The following is a 19,617-nucleotide window of genomic DNA, read 5'->3' on the forward strand; positions in this document are numbered from 1 at the left end:
AGACCAGGAGACTACTGTTAGCACTGTGGCCCTCTGCACCCAGGGCTCACTGGCGTGAGGGAACCTTCTCTCCATCCTCTCCAACAGGGGAGTATTTTTTAAATATTTTATTTATTCATGAGACACAGAGAGAGACAGACATAGGCAGAGGGAGAAGCAGGCTCCCTGAGGGGAGCCCGATGTGGGACTCGATCCCAGGACTCCGGCATCCTGAGCCGAAGGCAGATGCTCAACCATGGAGCCACCCAGGTGTCCCCAGCATGAGGATTTTATTGCAGAACTCTCTGGTCTGCACTTTGACAGAGGCTTGGCTGAAAGCTCCCCGCCTCTCATTATAGTATTAATACTTTCTCATTAAAGAAAAGTGGGCAATATGGCAAGCTAGAAGGATGAAATAATCACTAAAAATCCCTCCCCAAACAGCATTAAAAAAAAAAAACCCTATATGTTTTGGCTCATAAACATTTTCTCCCTCCACCAAATGCCCTTCAACCAAACAAAACTTCCCATACAACCAAGTGCATCTGATAAGAAAATAGTTCTTGAATTCTTCTTGGTTTTGGTTACAGATATAAAATATGAACTAACTTAACATGTATATGTAAAAAATATGTAGATGAGATAAAAATACATTTACTTTTCCCTGACAAAAGTGCTAAGATGGGCCTAATATTACCTAGGAGGCCAAATGATAGAATTTCAGTATATGAATTATATGATGGCATATGGAGCTGCTCATCATTTTCTGGAGCTCACACATCCATTTTTTGTGAGAAAATTCTCTTTGAAAATGGAGGATTTTACCAAAGAGGAAATAATAAGAACTTTCACTTCCATGAAAAAAAAAAAAAAGTGGATGAGATGAACATGATATTTTTTTATTATTTCAAGTTCATAAAAAATTGCCTCTTACCATCATATAATGAGGCATTAAGCAGTAAATTTAAATTTATGTTTGTCCATAGAGAGTAAGAACTAACATAAAATCGGCAGAATTCTCAGTATAATCAGGGTGCTCTCCCAAACCATCCCTCATAGTGCAGTCCCCAAACCTTGACAACCACGTGCCTGCCATTCGGGAAGATCGACAAATTTGTTTCAATGATTTTAGTTCCTTTCTGCTCTTCTGTTTGCAGGAGCATCATCTGGGAAACCCTTCTGTTTCTAACGTACCAACAATGTCTGTGTGGTGGTGACTAGACAACTGACCAGAGGAAAAGGGTGGGAGAGATGCAGGGGGCAGGCTTTTAGGGAAGTAGGCTTTTAGGGAAGTAGGCTTTTAATAAATAGTTTGAAGTAGGACGTTAGCTTCTAAAAGGTTTCATTAACCCAACCCAACCCAACCCAACCCAACCCCACCCAACACAACCAGCACAATCTTTCCAGCAATCAAACAGGCTTAGAGAATGGTCATTTCTAGACAAATGTGCCCAGCTACAGAATGAGCTCACTTGACCATAGAAGGAACATCTCCCCTCCCGCCTTTCCCCTTTAGACAGCATCACTGGCGTGTCCTGTAAGCAAAGCAGCTGGTGATGTTTCACTGCACAGGGGCAAGCGTGATGCATGTATACTCTCTCTGTGTCCATTTTGGAACATTACAATTTCTAGGCCTCTGAAGTACGGACCTGTATTTTTTTGTCATTTGCCTCCATTTTTGTTGTAAGAACAGACAGTCTTTGTGTAAGTTCCTCCCTCTCTGCAAGATTTTTGTCTTCGGAAAGCTTCTGCAGTGCCTGTAAGGCGTCTTTAGTCTTCAGCAGCTCACTATCAGCTTCTTGAAGTTTCCTAGATGCACTTCTTTCCTTTTCCTGGGATTTCCTAAGTAGCTGCCTCAAATTTTTGACTTCGCTCTGATGTTTTGCCATAATTTGAGGTAGATTATTTTGTGAATTCTCATACTTCCCTATAGCTTTCAAGTGCCTAAGCTGAAGGTGTTTCAAAAATTGGTTTTCTATGACCGTGGCTTCCAATTTACGATGTGTATCACCTAGTTGGTTTTTTAGCTCCTTAATCGTATGAAGCCTTGCTGAGAGTATGCGATGAGTCATAGCATCTCTTCTTTGGGTAATCGTATTGTTTTGCGAACTTAAAAGTGGTGCATTCCAGTTGTGCTTTTTTTCAACTGAGATTTCCTTCTTGCCTGTGTAAGCAGATAATCCAGTTCATTACTAGTAATATGCATATGGATATGCAGATGTGCACGTATGTGTTACCCCTAGCCCCAGCCCACACCCATGCACACATACATAGGCAAACTAGAAGGGGAAAGAACATGTAATAAATAGCCATGTTCCAGGGTAGGGACTTCATATGCAAAATACCTCATTTCAGATCAGCAGTTTATTTAACATCTGAAGATTGTAAATCCTTTGTCCAAGGTTCTATAACCGCAAAGTAACACAGACTGGATTGAAAACCAGATCTTCTTTAGACTGGAAAACCTGTACTTATTTCTATTATTAAACCTTTACTAAACACCATAATAATCGATGACATTTACTAAGGGTTTATCATGTGTTAAACATTGAACTAAATGCTTTATGTAGATTATCTGATATAATCCTTCCAAAAATATGCTATGAGGCAATTCAAAGGTCACCTTAGCATCTAGTGATATATATGAAGATCTCATATATTCAAAAAGACCCTTAGAAGGCCATTGAACTGCTTAGAGGAAATAGACTGGTGTTCCATTTCTCAGTAAAGCCAACATAGACAATTTTTCCTGTTACTTTGGGCTTTAGAGGAAGTAGTTAGTTGGCTTGTATTCATAAGTCTATTTTAAACAAAATGTATCTAAATATTACCCCCAGCTTACAAGCATCAAGCTTATATAACTAAATTCAGTATGTCAAGTGTATATTTAGCACCACTGCATTGTTATCCCTTTTTAAAAATGAGCACACTGATACTTAGTGAAGTCACTTACCGATGGGCACACAGCTAGTAAGTGGTGAGACAGAAACCAGGTCCCATATGTATGAGCATTTGCACGACATTTTCGTACATATATGTGCACACTGCATATGTGTGTGTACATATTATTATATCTATATTCTGAGAGATTGAAACTAGATTCTAGAGTCTAAAAACAAACAAACAAACCAAAGTCTTCATCCTGGAGAGAGAAAATACTTAGTGAACAATGTCCCTGGAGTCCTAACTTTAAGCTGTTGGCCTTAGTGTGGACACATCATCTGAGACTTGGCTTAACATGTTTGGTATAGGTGGTGGAAAAGGTGATGGAAATGAGCCAACGGAAATTGAGGATGCTTTTGGGGATAAAGCATTTCAAGCATGACTATGACGGACCACATAGGAGTGACGATCATAGTGTCTGTGTCACATCAATAATTGAAGGGCTGTCTTTACAACCTCCAAAGGTCTTTTCCCATTGGGAGTGATTTAGTAAGGGCTCTGGTTAGATATTTGAGTATTTTGGGTTTTTGAGCACATTGGAAATAGGAAAGCAGAGGTCAGTCTCTAGGACACTAGAAGGCCAGGCACTTTAATACCTTGGGCGCTGGCTAGGGGAGCCCCAGACCCAGGCAGTATGCATCAGGCTGGATTAAAACAGGGGTGGAGGGGGTCCTTGGGTGGCTCAGTGATTTAGTGCCTGCCTTTGGCCCAGGGCGTGATCCTGGAGTCCCAGGATCGAGTCCCACATTGGGCTCCCTGCATGGAGCCTGCTTCTCCCTCTGCATGTGTCTCTGCCTCTCTCTGTGTGTCTCTCATGAATAAATAAATAAAATCTTAAAAAAATAAAAAAGGGGTGGATGGGGACTGTCATGTCCTATACCATGTCCAGCATGACTGCAACTTGACTCCCAACTTATAAGGTTCTACAGCTCTTGGGTGGTGTGACCCGGAGGAGAGAGGGATTTCCCTGGGACTAGAAGGATGAAGGGTGGTGGGTTGTGCGGGCGGTGGAGGCTTGTTCCTGACTTCTGCTGTGCTCGAGTGATGGTAAGGCAGAGTCAGCATGAGTAGGTGCCTGGGACTAATCCTTGTGGCCATGGGAGCACTGGCCAAGGCCCCAGGATGAAGTGTGTGTACAGGGCGTAGGTACTTTGAAAAACAAACAGGAGGTGTCAGCCTTTTCGTGATCACATGTGCTTGGACAAGAAACATATAACTGGTAAGAATGAAGGACCAGAAGCCCTTCCCCAAGTGTTCTTGTCTGTGTAAGGCCATCCACACCCCCTCTGTTCCCCAAACATGCCTGAGATTGAATTTTTTGCCTACCTTAGTGGGTGCTTGGGAGGAGGATGTGCCAGACTTGTTTGCTTCAGAAGATAAGTATACCACTTGTATTTGAGTGATATAGAATAAATTCATACTGTACACATTATGCATACTTGTATACTAATCAAGGTTATGGAAAGTTGAAACAGGGTTTAGTCCTTAATGATTTTGTATCTCATTATACTAACCTACACATACTGAGGATGATAAAATTTTTTCTCTTTTTCTTTTCTTTTTTCTTTTCTTTTTTTTCTTTTCTTTTCTTCTTTCTTTCTTTCTTTCTTTCTTTCTTTCTTTCTTTCTTTCTCTTTCTTTCTTTCTTTCTTTCTTTCTTTCTTTCTTTCTTTCTTTCTTTCTTTCTTTTTCTTTCTTTCTCTCTCTCTCTCTCTCTCTTTCTTTCTCCCTTTCCTCTCCTCTCCTCTCCTCTCCTCTCCTCTCCTCTCCTCTCCTCTCCTCTCCTCTCCTCTCCTCTCCTCTCCTCTCCTCTCCTCTCCTCTCCTCTCCCTCCCCTCCCCTCCCCTCCCCTCCCCTCTCCTCTCCTTTCCTCTCCTTTCCTTTCCATGTAGTGTATTATTAATTTCAGGGGTAGAATTTAGTGATTCATCAGTTGCATAGAACACCCAGTACTCATTATATTATGTGCCCTCCTTAGTGCCCATCACCCAGTTACCCCATCCCTCACCCATCTCCCCTTCAGCAACTCTCAGTTTGTTTCTTAGAGTTAAGTGTCTCTTACAATTTCTCATTTTATATTATAAGGCAGATTTGGCCTAATGATTACTCTTAATGATGTGACTAAATTAATTTTGGTGCACCAAAATTAATTGGTCCAAATTTATGACCAGGTATTATGACCAAATTATGACCACAATAAATATTTGTGGAATAAATGAGGAATCAGTTTTTAAAAGTTAAATTATCAGGTACTTAGAACTCAAAGTGCAGTTCCTACAGAAACAGTTGTATAAATGCTAACTGCCTTTCATACAGGCCCACAAAAGTGTAGAATTAATATAAGATGTATAGAGACATGATCCCTCTCCTAAAACACTGGGGCCAGACTGTTTCTGAATGATTATTATTATTTTGGTGCATATTCAGTATTTTCCATAGTACTCCCAGTAGGGTTGGGGACAGCACACTTTAACCAAAGAATATTTTTGTGAAATATAGGACTATTCCTACTAAGTGAAGTAAATAAAAATCAGCCTCATGTTAGTTAAAATCAGGTTTTTGTTGCCCAATCAGTTTAGGTGCCAAAGACAAAGAAAATGTTTGGTTTTCAGTGTTTTGTAAATTACAGATGTGGATAAGGGATTGTAACCACGAAGCCTAACCATGATGTGGGTTCTGTCGTGATAATCTTTCAAATGCCACTACTAACAGATTTCTTTTGACAGAATCCCAGGTGAGAGAAGGAACTGGACTTTTCATCTCCTACCCTGGGCCTTGCCAATGAGTGTCAGGCTCTCGCCTCTTTAGGAAAGGGGCTTTTAGCCTTTTGACAATTTGTTGGAAGCTCATGGGTCTTTCTCCTTAGAAAAGTTCACAAATGCAAATAGATAAAAGCAAAGATTTTCATGGGGTCCACAGACATGGGTCTTAGATTAAGAATCCCTACCCTACAGCTAGGAAGAAGGGGACTTGAAGATTCTAGATGATCCAAAAGTAGCATAGGGAGTCCCAGGTACACCTGGTCACTCAAGGCTGGGGGTGGGGGTAGGAGATACAGGGTAAACATGACAGTAAGGCAGGTTCCACATATACTGTTATGTACTTAAGTATTTTCCAACTGTTGACTGATGGTGGTTCTGGTGGTCACAGTGGAAGAAAGTTTCAGCTATTTCTAAATTAGGGATATTTATAAGTTTAGGATTGCCTAAAATGGGAGCAAGTGATCATGGTCCGGGCAGGAAGGCAGGGAATGAGATCAAGGGTGTCACAAGGCTCCCCAGTTTGGACAGTTTACGGAGCGATGGTGTTGGTACTCTCACAGTCCATGAGGGAATGATATTATTAACAGCCTCTTGAACCACCCCTGTTTCAAAGGATGATCTTTGCCTCACCGGACTTGGAGCCCTTCTTCTTGGGGTGTTGAAACCGGTTTTTACATTTCATTGGCAATTCAATCCTTGATTCTTCAGCTGAGATGAAAGGCAAGTAGCCAGTGAGATCCAAGTATCGTGGTACTCTGTAATGAGGCCACCTGTTAACTAAAAACGGAACCAACCTCACTACTAGGCTCCCAGGAGGATAGGTTGTGCAAGAGGGCTAGGCTCTACATTTTCAGCCTAACTTCCTGCCATCTTGTCACTATTCTTAATTTCTCTATTACATCATTTCTTCTATAAAAGTTCAATTATATATATACACACACATTTAAAATATGGGAGGACAATAAAACTAAATGTGGATTACTTCAAATACGAGTGCATTAAATAATAATGTCATTAGAAACAGAAATTTGGTCTTCCTTGGGAAATATTGTTTCTTACCTTTAGATTGGGAGATTTTAGAAACATACTGTTTCTTCTTGTCCGTTTCTTTTATTGCAGGCTTCTCTAAATAATTTCTGTTAAGAGCAGTTTCCGAACATTCAGAGAGAAAGTCTTCTGAGTAATCACAGCAGGAACTTAAACTTCTACAGGAACACTGAGATCTGCTATAGTCAACACTCCTATCGGAGGCACACCTGGAACTGCCCCTGGGACAGTCACCTGCACCCAGGCTGCTCTCACTCTCTGCAGCCATCCTACTGGGTCCTAATGCCACACTGGGGAGGTGCCCGGCTACGTCTGTTTCTGCTGGACCAGCCAGAGACATAGTTAACAACCTGACAGAAGAAAAGTATTTTTAGATGTATAGCTACTGACATTAAAATGAACGTATGCTTTAGTATATTTAACTATAAATGAAGGATTAGGAAAGGGAAGCAACACATTCTATTGAAGTTATTTTCCGGAAAAATCTCAATTTGGTTTTTATGTTTTTTTTTGTTTTTTTTTTTCCCCACATAAGATATGGGACTCCTGAGACCAAACTTTGGTGAGATGAAACTCACAGATAATGTAAGATAAAGTTCACATCTGAGAACAACAATGACAACCATTTATGAATTAGTGAATTATATCCTCATTCTCTAAGAATGTTGACATTTTTTTGCCTCGAAGAAAATGACTGTATTTGCTAAGTTTGGATGGCTGGTGTGAAGTGCAACACTTAGGAAAGTCAGTGTAGATTAATAGTTTTCTAGTTTTCTAGAGCTAATATATAACTACATAATAGTTTTCTAGTTTTCTAGAGCTAATATTCATTCTAAAATTAAGAGTAATAGTGGGTACCAGGGATGTAAACTTGATCCATGATCATAAGTTTTTATATTTAAATTTAAAAGATTTGCATTCCTTTCTGTGCTTCCTTTGGATTATTATAACATGGATATGACTTCCCTAATTATATGCTACATGATGACAGAAGCAATTCAGAAAAACATGCTGATTTGCATGGGAAAATCATTCAAGTGTTAGAACCTTTTTGAGACAATCCATCCAGCAGGAAGTTTACATTTCTTTTATAAAGAACTGGTTGTATTTGTAGCTACACAAAGGCCAAACTTTTATAATGGATTTGGAAAAATCAAAACTAAGTTTGTCTATTATAAATTTAAATATTCAATGTGAAAAAGCAAAATCTTACTTGGGAATTAAACAGCAATAAAGTAAAGCAGACTTCAAAGAAATGTGTTTAAAAACTAAAACTGAAAATGAAATTTGATGATGTGATCCTAATGTCTCATCAGGGACAAAAGATACCACATAGTCCAAAGTCCTTGTAACCGAAGTCCATGCCCGAAAAGCTTAATTTAATTAAGATCTAGACAGAGTCACTTTTATTTCAGGTAGATCTGATTCAAATTCAGTACAATATAAGGTGATTTAAACATAGTAGTTCTTCAGGAATGTTTAGATTAGGAATGTTGTAGTTTACTGAATTACTCCCCAAAGCAACTTTCACACACTGTTTCAGGGTTCCACGTAGCTAAAACAACTCCTTGGCACTTTGCTCCTAGCACCCTGCTTAACTAACATTCAGTGAAAAATAAGTTACTGTATTTTACTTCCACTTTATTTTAAAAATTCTTGGTATAGAGCAGAGGCAGTAGTATTGAACTTGACTGAGCAGAATAATCCGTGTCACAAACCAGGCTGGATGACAATGTCTCTCACGCAAACTCTCCTACATGCACTCCACAAGGTCTGCAATACACCGTTCTTCTTGTTTGACCTAAGGGCCCTGGGAGAGATGACGGCCCACAGTTAACTGCACACTCCCCAAAATGACAAAAATTTCATAGGAAAGTTAGCTCTCTGAAGTACAAGGAGTCTAGCTCCAAGAGAGCTCAGGACAGCTACTACACTGCTTCTCACATAGATAGCCCTGATCCACGGTAATTTAGAAAGAGTGATTCCAATGTATGCAAACTTTTTAAATTTATTTTTCATTTTTTTGCAAACTTTTTTTTTTTTTTTTTTTTTGCAAACTTTTAAAAAGTAATCTCTATGCCCAATATGGGGCTCGGACTCACAACTCTTGAGATCAAGAGTCACATGCTCCACTGACTGAGTGGGCTGGGTGCCCCTTACATAAACTTTTGATACTGTTGATAAGCCTTTGTCTAAAGTGAGAATTTAAAATGGAGAGAAAATGAAAATACAAGAAGGATCCCAAATGTGGGCCCTCAATAACACTAACTTTAGTTACACACCAGATGGCTCTGTGCTCCTCTATAAGGCCCCTGCATTAAGGCAGGTAACACCACGAGATCTGTTAGATCAGCATAGTCGACAGCAGTTCATAACAAAGGAACTCATCTCCTGGGGTCTTTACAAGGGTTATTTTTGTTTTCATTAAATACTCCCAATTCTTCTGTTTTATCAAGGAAGAAAAAGAGCAATTAGCTGCCATCAGACCCTTCCCAACAGGAATCTAATGTCCTCTCTACTGAGAGTTTTTGTTTTTCCTACCTCAGCCTCTGCCTCTTTCTGCATTGGCTTGACTCTCAAGCTTTCTTCTCTTCTCATGGAATATAGGCGGTGGTTTACCATCTCCCTACTACAGAAGTCTTAGTCCAAATTAATCCTACTATTAATATTAGTATTGTACTTAATCTTTATTTTTTATTAAAAATTTTTATGTGTATTTTTTATTGTAGTTCAACTGGCCAACATATAACACCCAGTGCTCACCCCATCAAGTGCCCCCCTTGGTGCCCATCACCCAGTCACCCCAACCCCCTGCCCACCTCCCCTTCCACTACCCCGTGTTCGTTTCCCAGAGTTAGGAGTCTCTCATGTTCCGTCACCCTCTTTGATATTTCCCACTCATTTTCTCTCCTTTCCCCTTTAATCCCTTTCACTATTTCTTATATTCCCCATATGAGTGAAGCCATATAATGATTGTCCTTCACTGATTGACTTACTTCACTCAGCATAATACCCTCCAGTTCCATCCATGTCGAAGCAAATGGTGGGTATTTGTCATTTCTAATGGCTGAGTAATATTCCACTGTATACATAGACCACATCTTCTTTATCCATCTGTCGATGGACACCGAGGCTCCTTCCACAGTTTGGCTATTGTGGACATTGCTGCTAGAAACATTGGGGTGCAGGTGTACTTAATCTTTAATGAGTGCTTTTACTTCCCACAAGCTGCGTTGACATCATCTACTCCCAAACTCGTGAAGGGAGCAGGCTCAGGTGAAGCAACTGTTCATGTTTTCCTGATTCAAAGTCAGGACTTTTTTCATTAAGCATCACAACTGCAAATATCACAGATCTAAGGCAAAGAATGGATCTTTCCAGACCCATTCTGCCATATAACATTGGGTAGACGCACATGAAGATCCTTACTTTTGAATCTTTGCAAACGGATTAAGAGACCAAGATGTTAGTGTGTAAGATCCCAAAAGATCAAAAATGTTCCTCTGTGGCCCTCATAATCTTGCCTGTCCTTGTCCCTGGGAGGGGCTCCTCCTTACCCCTTCTTGCTCATGACTTTAGCTCCTAACTTCTTCCCCATCCATCTTGATAAACCCAGATTGCTGTGAGAAAATAATACCCCCAAATCTTCTGGTAATCTGTGAAAAGAATTTTTGACCAGTTGTTCTTGGCGGACCATTCCTGCTAAAGCTCTATAAAACTTTCCTCCTTCTTCCTCAGACCACTCCTTTGAGAAAGCCATCCCAGCATTGTAGGATACAGGCTTAATTCAAGAGTGTTGTTCATTTATAGTCACAAATTGTCCAACAGCCACAGGAGTGGGAGTGAGACAGCGGAAGGTGATAATTTGAAGGCAGACCGACGTGGGTTTGAACCCGAGTCTGTCAATTAAGTGATCTTGGTCATCTGTAAAATTGAATAATAACACTGATTCCATGGAGTTAATATAGGGAGAAATGAGAAATTGTTTGTAAATACCTATCATGGTACTTGTCACATAGTACACAATCAACAAATACTAGTTCCTTCTTGGAAGAGTAATTCTAGGACAAACACCAGGACTCTCCAGGGCATTGCTGGTGTCTTTATGTGAGAGATGCAACCAAGAGTCAGTTTGTTTCCCCATCAACTATTGTACTGGGAACCGGTGCTTGACTATTGCCATTTGAAAACTCCCTGAAGATAGAGACTATATTTGTTCCTGTTGTAACTTCAGGCCTAGCAGAGTGCTGCCACCCAATTAGTATTTGTAAATGCTTGAATGACGATCATCATCACCACCATATACTGTATGCCAAACACAGAGGTAGGAGATTACATATAGTAGCTTACTTAATCATGAGGACAGTCCTGTGTAACAGGTATTAGTGACCCCATTTTACAGAAGAGCACAAACTCATCCAAGGTCACAGAGCTAGTGGGAAGGAGAACTGAGTTTTGAATCCAAGTCTGTTGGCCTTTAAAGAAAAGTGCTCCACATCACTTGCCATCAGGGAAATACAAATCAAAACCACAATCAGATACCACCTCACACCAGTGAGAATGGGGAAAATTAACAAGGCAGGAAACCACAAATGTTGGAGAGGATGTAGAGAAAGGGGAACCCTCCTGCACTGTTGGGGGGAATGTGAACTGGAAAACTGTGTGGAGGTTCCTCAAAGAGTTAAAAATAGACCTGCCCTACGACCCAGCAATTGCACTGCTGGGGATTTACCCCAAAGATACAGATGCAGTGAAATGGCAGGACACCTGCACCCCGATGTTTATAGCAGCAATGTCCACAATAGCCACACTGTGGAAGGAGCCTCAGTGTCCAACGAAAGATGAATGGATAAAGAAGATGTGGTCTATGTATACAATGGAATATTCCTCAGCCATTAGAAACAACAAATACCCACCATTTGCTTCAACGTGGATGGAACTGGAGGGTATTATGCTGAGTGAAGTAAGTCAATCGGAGAAGGACAAATATATGGTCTCATTCATTTGGGGAATAAAAAAATAGTGAAAGGGAATAAAGGGGAAAGAAGAAAAAATGAGTGGGAAATATCAGAAAGGAAGACAGAACATGAGAGACTCCTAACTCTGGGAAACGAACTAGGGGTGGTGGAAGGGGAGGTGGGCAGGATGATGGGGGTGACTGGGTGATGGGCACTGAGGTGAGCACTTGATGGGATGAGCACTGGGTGTTATTCTATATGTTGGCAAATTGAACACCAATAAAAAATAAATTTATAGAAAAAATAAAGTTCTTTTCACTTAAACCATACTACTTGACCCAAAATGGACATAATTTGACCCAATTTATTTATCACTACAATCTTAAAATGTTAAATTATGTCAAACCCTGTGATAAACCTATGAGAATCACTCTCTATTCAGCTTTTCATGTTTTACCTATAGTCCAGAGTCCCAAATCTGTGATTATATTGAAAATAATCCCTTATCCTTTAATCTTTCAGATTAATCACTACAACTCACTCAGAATCTGACATGACAGGAACAGGGAGATGATGGAATATAAGGAGGTTAGGGCAGAGGAGTGTTCTTTTCCACTGTTAGATTAGAATATTGAGGTTTTATGAGATGCTTATACTCCACTTCATGTACAGGTTTTTTTTAATTCCCTTTGAATCATATGCTCACATAGTTCTAAAATGAGCTTTGATTGCCCCACGTCTGATATAGCAGCGAGCTAGTCATCCTGGTCTCTTTGTTTAATAAATATTGATATTATGGGGGGGGTGTAATTCTAATGGAAATCCATTGGTGCCAAGTAAGCCTTAATATCTATAAACAACCTCACTCTTAAAGCAATTCTATCAGATTAAAATGTACCCTAATGGGAGGTTTTATAGGTTTAGCTGTAAAAAAGAAGGGGCATTTGAAGGCATTATTGCTCTCCTCATTTAGATTTGCAAGAACCATAAGCCTCTATTGATGACTGAACTGTCCTACTGCATACGGTCTCCTGTGGGTCTCTATAGCTAGGAGGCAGTAACTGCTGCTTCTTCAAAAATGCTTGAAAAAAATCACAATTAAAGATGTCCAGTGAGATGCCATATTAGCAAAATTATCCATAATCTTTCCTGCTAATAATTCATCTAATGCAATTAGGTATAGTTTCCATAGGATGGGCCAAGATGTAGTCTTACCATAAAAATTTTTGTGTGTGGATGAGTGGGTAGAAAATTCTTTTTTGTCACCAATTATCTAGTATGTGTACTGTCTGCTTGTTTTCAGTGCATTTCTGTAGTATGTGGTATGAGGCATAGTTATTCTACTGTTGGTCACTATTATAACCTAAATCTATTTCACTGAAAAAAATGTAAGTAACTTCAGATTAATTACTGGGTTCATTCATCTATCACTGTCTCATAATTAAATAGGCACAAACACCTTATGCAGTAAAAAAAAAAACAACAACAACAACAACAAAAAACAACAAAACACCTTATGTAGTAAAAGGGACTTTGAAGTGATCAGGTTAAGGGCCTTGAGTTGGAGACATTACCCATATGGGCCTGATGTAAACACAAACTATAATTTCCATTTATAGCCTCAATACATTAATTGTTTTGGAATTTATTAAGCTTAAAAATCGTCATAAATGCTTCACATAGTGCTACCTTCTTTTGAAACAATATGTTTACAACCCAGTAAGGTCTGGATCTGACCTGGCTGGCCCAGGGATTTACTAGAACTCATTAATGTCAGTGTTATTAATATTGGCATTTAGGTAAACTCGATGTGCTTCTTTCTGCTTAATAGACAATTGTTCTTAGTATTAATAGCAGTCTTGGACAAAAACAGGTCATAAGAAAAATGAAGACCAGTTTCACATTAAGCAGTTCAGAAATAATAGTACCAACACTTGAATGCATTTATTAGGTGATTCACCAACATTTAAATGATCATTTTTAACAAATCCAATAGGTCAACTTATTTGACTTACTGAAAGTATATATTTTATAAGAAAACTAATTTCTAAGCCATTGGGATACAATTCTTTTTTTTTTAAAGCACCTCTTTTATTGAGTATATAGCAAAACAGTATGCAAATGACATATAACAAACTGTGCATATTAAAAGTGTACAATTTGATAATTATAGACATAAGTATATACTAGTGAGATGAGCACCATCATCCAGAGTCAACACATCCAATGCCTCCAGAGGTTTCCTTGGACCCCCATGTCATTCCTTTCCCATGATGCTCCCTGCTCCCCACCCTCACCCCAGATAACCACTGACTGTATTTTGTTACCCTAGGTTTGCATTTTCTACAGTTTTATATAAATGGAATCATACAGTCTGCACTTTTATTTGGTTTGGCTTAACTCAGCATCATTATTTTGAGATTCATCCAAGTTACTCTGTGTATCAGGAGTTCATTTTTTTAAAATTGCCACGTAGTATCCAATTGTGTGACTTACATCACAATTTGTTTACTCATTCATCTGCTGATGGACTTTTCTGCTTTCTTCGTAGTTTGCCTATTACAAATACAATTGCTGTGAACATTGATACACATGTCTTATGTATGGACGTATGGTTTCTTTCCTTTGGGGTGAATGCCCTGGAGTAGCATGGCTGGAGTATATGGTAAGTATATGTTTAACTTCTTAGGAAACCTCCATACTGTTTTCTTTTTTTCTTTTTTTTTCTTTTTTATAAATTTTTATTTATTTATGATAGTCACACACAGAGAGAGAGAGAGAGGCAGAGACACAGGCAGAGGGAGAAGCAGGCTCCATGCACCGGGAGCCCGACGTGGGATTCGATCTCGGGTCTCCAGGATCGCGCCCTGGGCCAAAGGCAGGCGCCAAACCGCTGCGCCACCCAGGGATCCCTCCATACTGTTTTCCAAAGTGGTGTACCATTTTGCATTCCCACCAGCAGTGTGTGAGTTCCTGCTGCCCCATACCCCTGCTGACGCTTGATATGGTCACTCTTTTTAAAAACTTAATTGGTCTGTTTAGTGATATCTCATGTGGCTTTAATTTGCATTTCCCAAATGACTAATAGTATTGAACATCTTTTCATCTGCTTATTTTCCGTCCTTATATCTTCTTCCTTTTTTTTTTTTTTTTCAGGGGTAGGTGAAGTATCTGTTCAAATCTTTTGTCTGTTTTTAAATTGGGTTGTTTGTTTTCTTATGGTTGACTTTTCAGAGCTCTTTTATACTCTGGACATAAGTCCTTTATTAGATGTATGTTTGCAAATATTTTTTTCAAGTCTGTGGCTTGTGTTTTCATTCCCTTAAAAGTGTCTGCAGATGTTTTTAATTTTGATGAAGCCCAATTGCCAATCTGTTCTTTTAAGAATGATCCTTAGAATGTTGTATCTAAGAAATTTTTATATAACTTGAAGCCACAAAGATTTTCTCCCAGAAATTTTATAGTTTTATGTTTTACTTTGATGTATCTTGAGTTAATTATTATGGATTAGAAATTGATCAAAGTTTTACTTTTTTGATATAAGGTTATCAATTGTTCCAGCACCATTTCTTGAAAAGACCAACCCTTTTCCACTGAACTGCCTTTGCACATTTATAACTGAGATGCCCATATGTAGGTCTATTTCTTTGCTCTCTCTTCTGCTCTGCTAGTTCTTACCTTTACACCAATACCACACTGTTCTGGTTACTACAGCTTTAAAATTAATCTTGAAATGTGATAATATTAGTCCTCCAACTCTGTTCTTTGTTTTTTAAAGTTGTTTGGCTCTTTTATTCAGGTCTTCTGAGTTTCCATGGGAATGTTAGAATCAGCCTCTCAGTTCCTTCAAAAAACCGAGTGGGATTGTGATTGGGATTATGTTGAGTCTATGGATAAATTCACAGAGAATTGACACCTTGACAAAACTGAGCCTTCTATCCATGGGTACGGCACAGTTTTGGTTAGGCCATCTTTAATTTCTCTTAGCAATGTTTCATAGTTTTTGGTGCACAGGTCTCTCACATCTTTTTTCAGATTTATCCCTAAGTATTTCTTAATTAAAAAAATATTTTTATTTATTCATGAGAGACACAGAGAGAGAGAGGCAGAGACAGGCAGAGGGAGAAGCAGACTCCATGCAGGGAGCCTGATGTGGGACTCGATCCCGGGACCACAGGATCATGCCCTGGGCCAAAGGCAGGCGCTAAACTGCTGAGCCACCCAGGCGTATTTCATATTTCATATTTTTGATGATAACTGCTATTATACTGGTTTTAGTAAGTGGTATCATCTTTTAATTCAATTTCCAATTGTTTGCTGCTAGTATACAGAAATACAATTGATATTTCATATTGATGTTGTATCCTGTAGCTTTGCTTATTGGTTCTAGTAGCTTTTTTGTAGATTCTATCACAGATGATGATGTCAACTGTAAATAAAGAGAGTTAAATTCTCCTTTCCTAATATGGACCCTTTCATTTCTTTTTCTTGCCTGATTGGTTGGTCAGAATCTCTAGTACAATGTTGAATACAAGTGTTGGTAAGAGTTGATGTCCTTGTCTTGTTTTGGATCTGAGAAGGTAAGCATCCAGTCTTTCACCATTAAGCCTGATGTTACTGTAGGTTTTTCCTTTATCAGACTAAGGAAGTTTCCTGCTATTAATTATCTAAGGAAGTGAGGTAAATCTTGAAGGAAAAGTGGGAAGAGAGAGGTTATCAAGAGAGAGAGGGAAAAGATAAAGGCAAGAAGCAAAGAGAGTTAGGAAATGAGAGTCCATGGGAGGCTCCTGCCAAAAGCCTCTGGAATATCCACCTGGAAAACCCTTTCTCCACCCAGGCTCAGGCAGTGGACAGTATAAGCAGGAACTATACACTAGAACAAAGAGACTATGCTTTAATTTCCCAAACCAGTTCTATTCATGAATCCTTCTCTAAGAACCACTTCAAGCTACCTTAGATTCGGTCTGTACTGTATTGGTTTCAGGAAAGGGTGGTCAGGCACTATCTGGAAGACTAAAAGGCCTCTTCACTGGTTACCAAGGGGAAGAGGCAGCACCCTGTTATCTATGGATGATAATGTCACTAACTGCAGACATTCAACGGGGGAAACCATCAGGTGATTCCTCCACATTGTCACTTTCTGTACCCTAGAGAGTACTAGAGCACCGTAAAGAAGGGGCCATTATATACTTTTCAGAGGCTGTCTTTGGAATATACTTAGTGTGGATGGTGGCTTCTAAGATGGCTCCCACTGATTCCCATTTCCTTGTATTCATGTCCTTGTGTAATCCCCTCCTGGAGTGTGACTCAGATATCACTTCCTTTCTTTTAAAAAATTTTTAAAAAATATCTTATTTATTTATTGAATGAGGGGAGAACATGAGCAGGGGGAGGGGCAGAGACAGAGGGAGAAGTAGACTGAGCATGGAGCCTGACATAGGGCTCCGTCCCAGGACCCTGAGATCATGACCTGACCTGAAAGGCAAACACTCCATCAACTGAGCCACTCAGGAGGCCCTAGATGTTATTTTCAAGATGAGGTAACTAAAAGGTTCTGACTTCTGTCTTAATCACCCTCTTTTTTTTCTCTCACTTGTTCAGATTGATGGAAGCCAGCTGCCATGTTGTAAGCAAACCCATGGAAAAGCACACGTGGCAAGAAACTGAGGCCTCAAGCCAATGGCCAGTGAGGAACTGAGGCCCTCAGTAGAATAGGCAGTGAAAAATAGAATCCCACTGCCAACCACTTGAGTAAGTTTGGAAGCTTGGGATTTTCCCCCAGATGAGTGTGGGGATTACTGCAGCCCAAACTGACAGGTTGACTGCAGCCCTGAGAGACATCCTGAGCCAAAGAACTCAGCTGTGCCCAGTCCTGACCCATAGGATAATAAATATTTGTTGTTTTTCCAGCCAGTTAGTGTTGATTTGAAAACTAGAGAGAGACTTATAGAACAGAAAACTTCTGCATGAATCTACCATAGGAGGTTACAAAATCAACAGTCATCTTGTAGAACATGCAAAAATAGGATTTTATGCTAAACAACTTAGTTTATTTAGGTTAACAGATGCTTTCTGGAATGTTTAATTTTGAAAAAATAGAATGCCATATTTCTCTCTCTCTAATCCATTAATTTTAATTAAATCATGATCTTATCAAAATAGTTTTTGGAGTGGTGGCCAACCACACTAATGTTTTAAGCTGTTAAGTTTTTGGCTTGTTTGTTACACAGGCATAGATAATTAACACATTCAAGATATATTTTATCAGGATGGTTCAGTGACCAAAAGAATTACCTGACCTTAACATAAATTATACCCACTAAAGAATCAGAACATTCTTAGAATTTTAGAAGTTTCAAGATCCCAGAACTCTCCTAAAATTTCTACCTATAGGACCCAAATACAGGTCTGTTTTGGTTCACCTGTGATAATTCCATTCCTTTTCATGACACTGATGTCTGAGAGACATCATGAACAATGTAAAATGAAGTACAATTTTTAGTTATTACTAGTCAGCAATGAGATGTGAATGCATATATCAAGCAGCTCTCTGGAATATTCAGTCTGTTAAACACCAGTTTTCTCACTGATCTGTTAAAATGGATTGATGACTAATATCAGGTCTATAAATACATTTTTAAGTTGATGAAACTATTTTTGAGTGTCTTTGTATTAATATAACTAGGCTATTCATCATTGTTATCAATTAAAAATGTATGCAGCCTCCACAGAGGTTTTTCTGGTTATGTGGAGCATTATTGAAAAATCTAGGTCTCAGGGCAACCATCTAATGTTCTAGTTAATTAACTAATTAATTAAAATGTTAAGTCAAAGTAACATTTATTTAGGATCTATTAGACACTAGGGTTATGAAGAAGGCAAACTTCTGCTTTCAAGGATTTAAAACTAAGTAGTTAGTAATTATGTTATTAATGCTTACTATAGAGTGGGTGACTAGTTTTTAATGTACCAGTTTATGGTGGTGTGTAGTTCAGATTTTGGCAACATTTCTATTTTGAATACTGACTAGTGTTTACAGTATACAAGTGCCTGTTTTATTGCCCTCAAAGCATAATTTCACTGTTTCTATCATGACAAGGTTTACAGTGGTTTCTTTGCTGTTATAACTCAGAAATACAATCCACAGTTAAGAACACTGTTTAAATGGAAAAAATGCAATCCAGCTGATGACATGCTTTTCTGGAATGCACCATGAAAAGGGATGCCTGCCTAGAAGAACAAAAAATTTGTATATAATGTTTGTTTAATTATAGAATTAGAAAGGAGAATATTCAAGATCAAGATATAGACTTGAATCATTCTGAAACTATACTTTTGTGTAGTTGTCTTCAATTCTGCTTGTTAAAAAAAGCAGACCTCAAAAATATGCTAAAATGGTTTTAAAATGAATTAATGCATACCTGCTGTCCTTAATGAAACGTTCCTAAGATATATGAAGATCTGCTATATGTTCTGAGTGGAGGGTTCTTCAAACTGTAGTATTTATGATGTTTCCAGGGCAGGATTTTTTGACATGTTTTGGTCTCTTTTTAAGAAAGAATATATTTCAAAAAACCTAGAATATTACAAAAGGAAAATGTCACAAATAAGCATTTATATAGAAGAATAGTTTACAATCTTGAATCAGTATTAATTCATATATACTCATTTCACACACACTAGGACTTTATCTCTATCAGAGTGCATCAGCTCTTCACCATTGGTCAGGAAATAAGATTTGAAGGAGCCACAACAGAGTGGTGTTTCTGAAAATTTTGGGGGCAGAACAAAAGATTGCGTGGCTCGTCTATCTGTTCTTTCCTTCCAGTGCAAAGTTGAACATGAATAATAAAAGTTTTTGGATTACATGTTACTTACTTGTAAACAATAAAAAATAAGAAAAGGAAGACCCTCCTGGTACTATTGGT

At 38.8% G+C, this 19,617-nt stretch overlaps 1 protein-coding gene and 1 long non-coding RNA gene across 5 annotated transcripts in view; one reads left to right on the forward strand and one right to left on the reverse strand.

Moving 5' to 3' along the window:
* The window catches only part of LCA5L (lebercilin LCA5 like), a 34,139-nt gene extending 14,875 nt beyond the window's left edge, over positions 1–19,264 (reverse strand). For 2 of the 4 annotated variants that reach the window (XM_025449888.3, XM_049104719.1), the window contains exons 1-4: positions 19,111–19,264; positions 6,744–7,081; positions 6,315–6,461; positions 1,629–2,143 (exon numbers count right to left, since the gene is read on the reverse strand). In XM_025449888.3, coding sequence (XP_025305673.1) covers positions 1,629–2,143; positions 6,315–6,461; positions 6,744–7,071 — 990 coding nt within the window. In that variant the 5' untranslated portion in view covers positions 7,072–7,081; positions 19,111–19,264. Of the gene's footprint in view, positions 1–1,628; positions 2,144–6,314; positions 6,462–6,743; positions 7,082–8,449; positions 8,542–19,110 lie in introns of all 4 variants that reach the window. The other 2 variants (XM_049104717.1, XM_049104718.1) reach the window with 2 other exon arrangements.
* Positions 12,587–19,130, forward strand: LOC125754149 (uncharacterized). Its single transcript, XR_007407646.1, has 3 exons — positions 12,587–14,354; positions 16,198–16,805; positions 17,291–19,130. It is a non-coding gene; the product is annotated as an uncharacterized LOC125754149 (long non-coding RNA).
* Positions 19,265–19,617: the final 353 nt, after the last annotated feature.

This window comes from Canis lupus, chromosome 31 (genome assembly GCF_003254725.2).
Source record: "Canis lupus dingo isolate Sandy chromosome 31, ASM325472v2, whole genome shotgun sequence".
NCBI classification, from domain to species: Eukaryota; Metazoa; Chordata; class Mammalia; order Carnivora; family Canidae; genus Canis; species Canis lupus.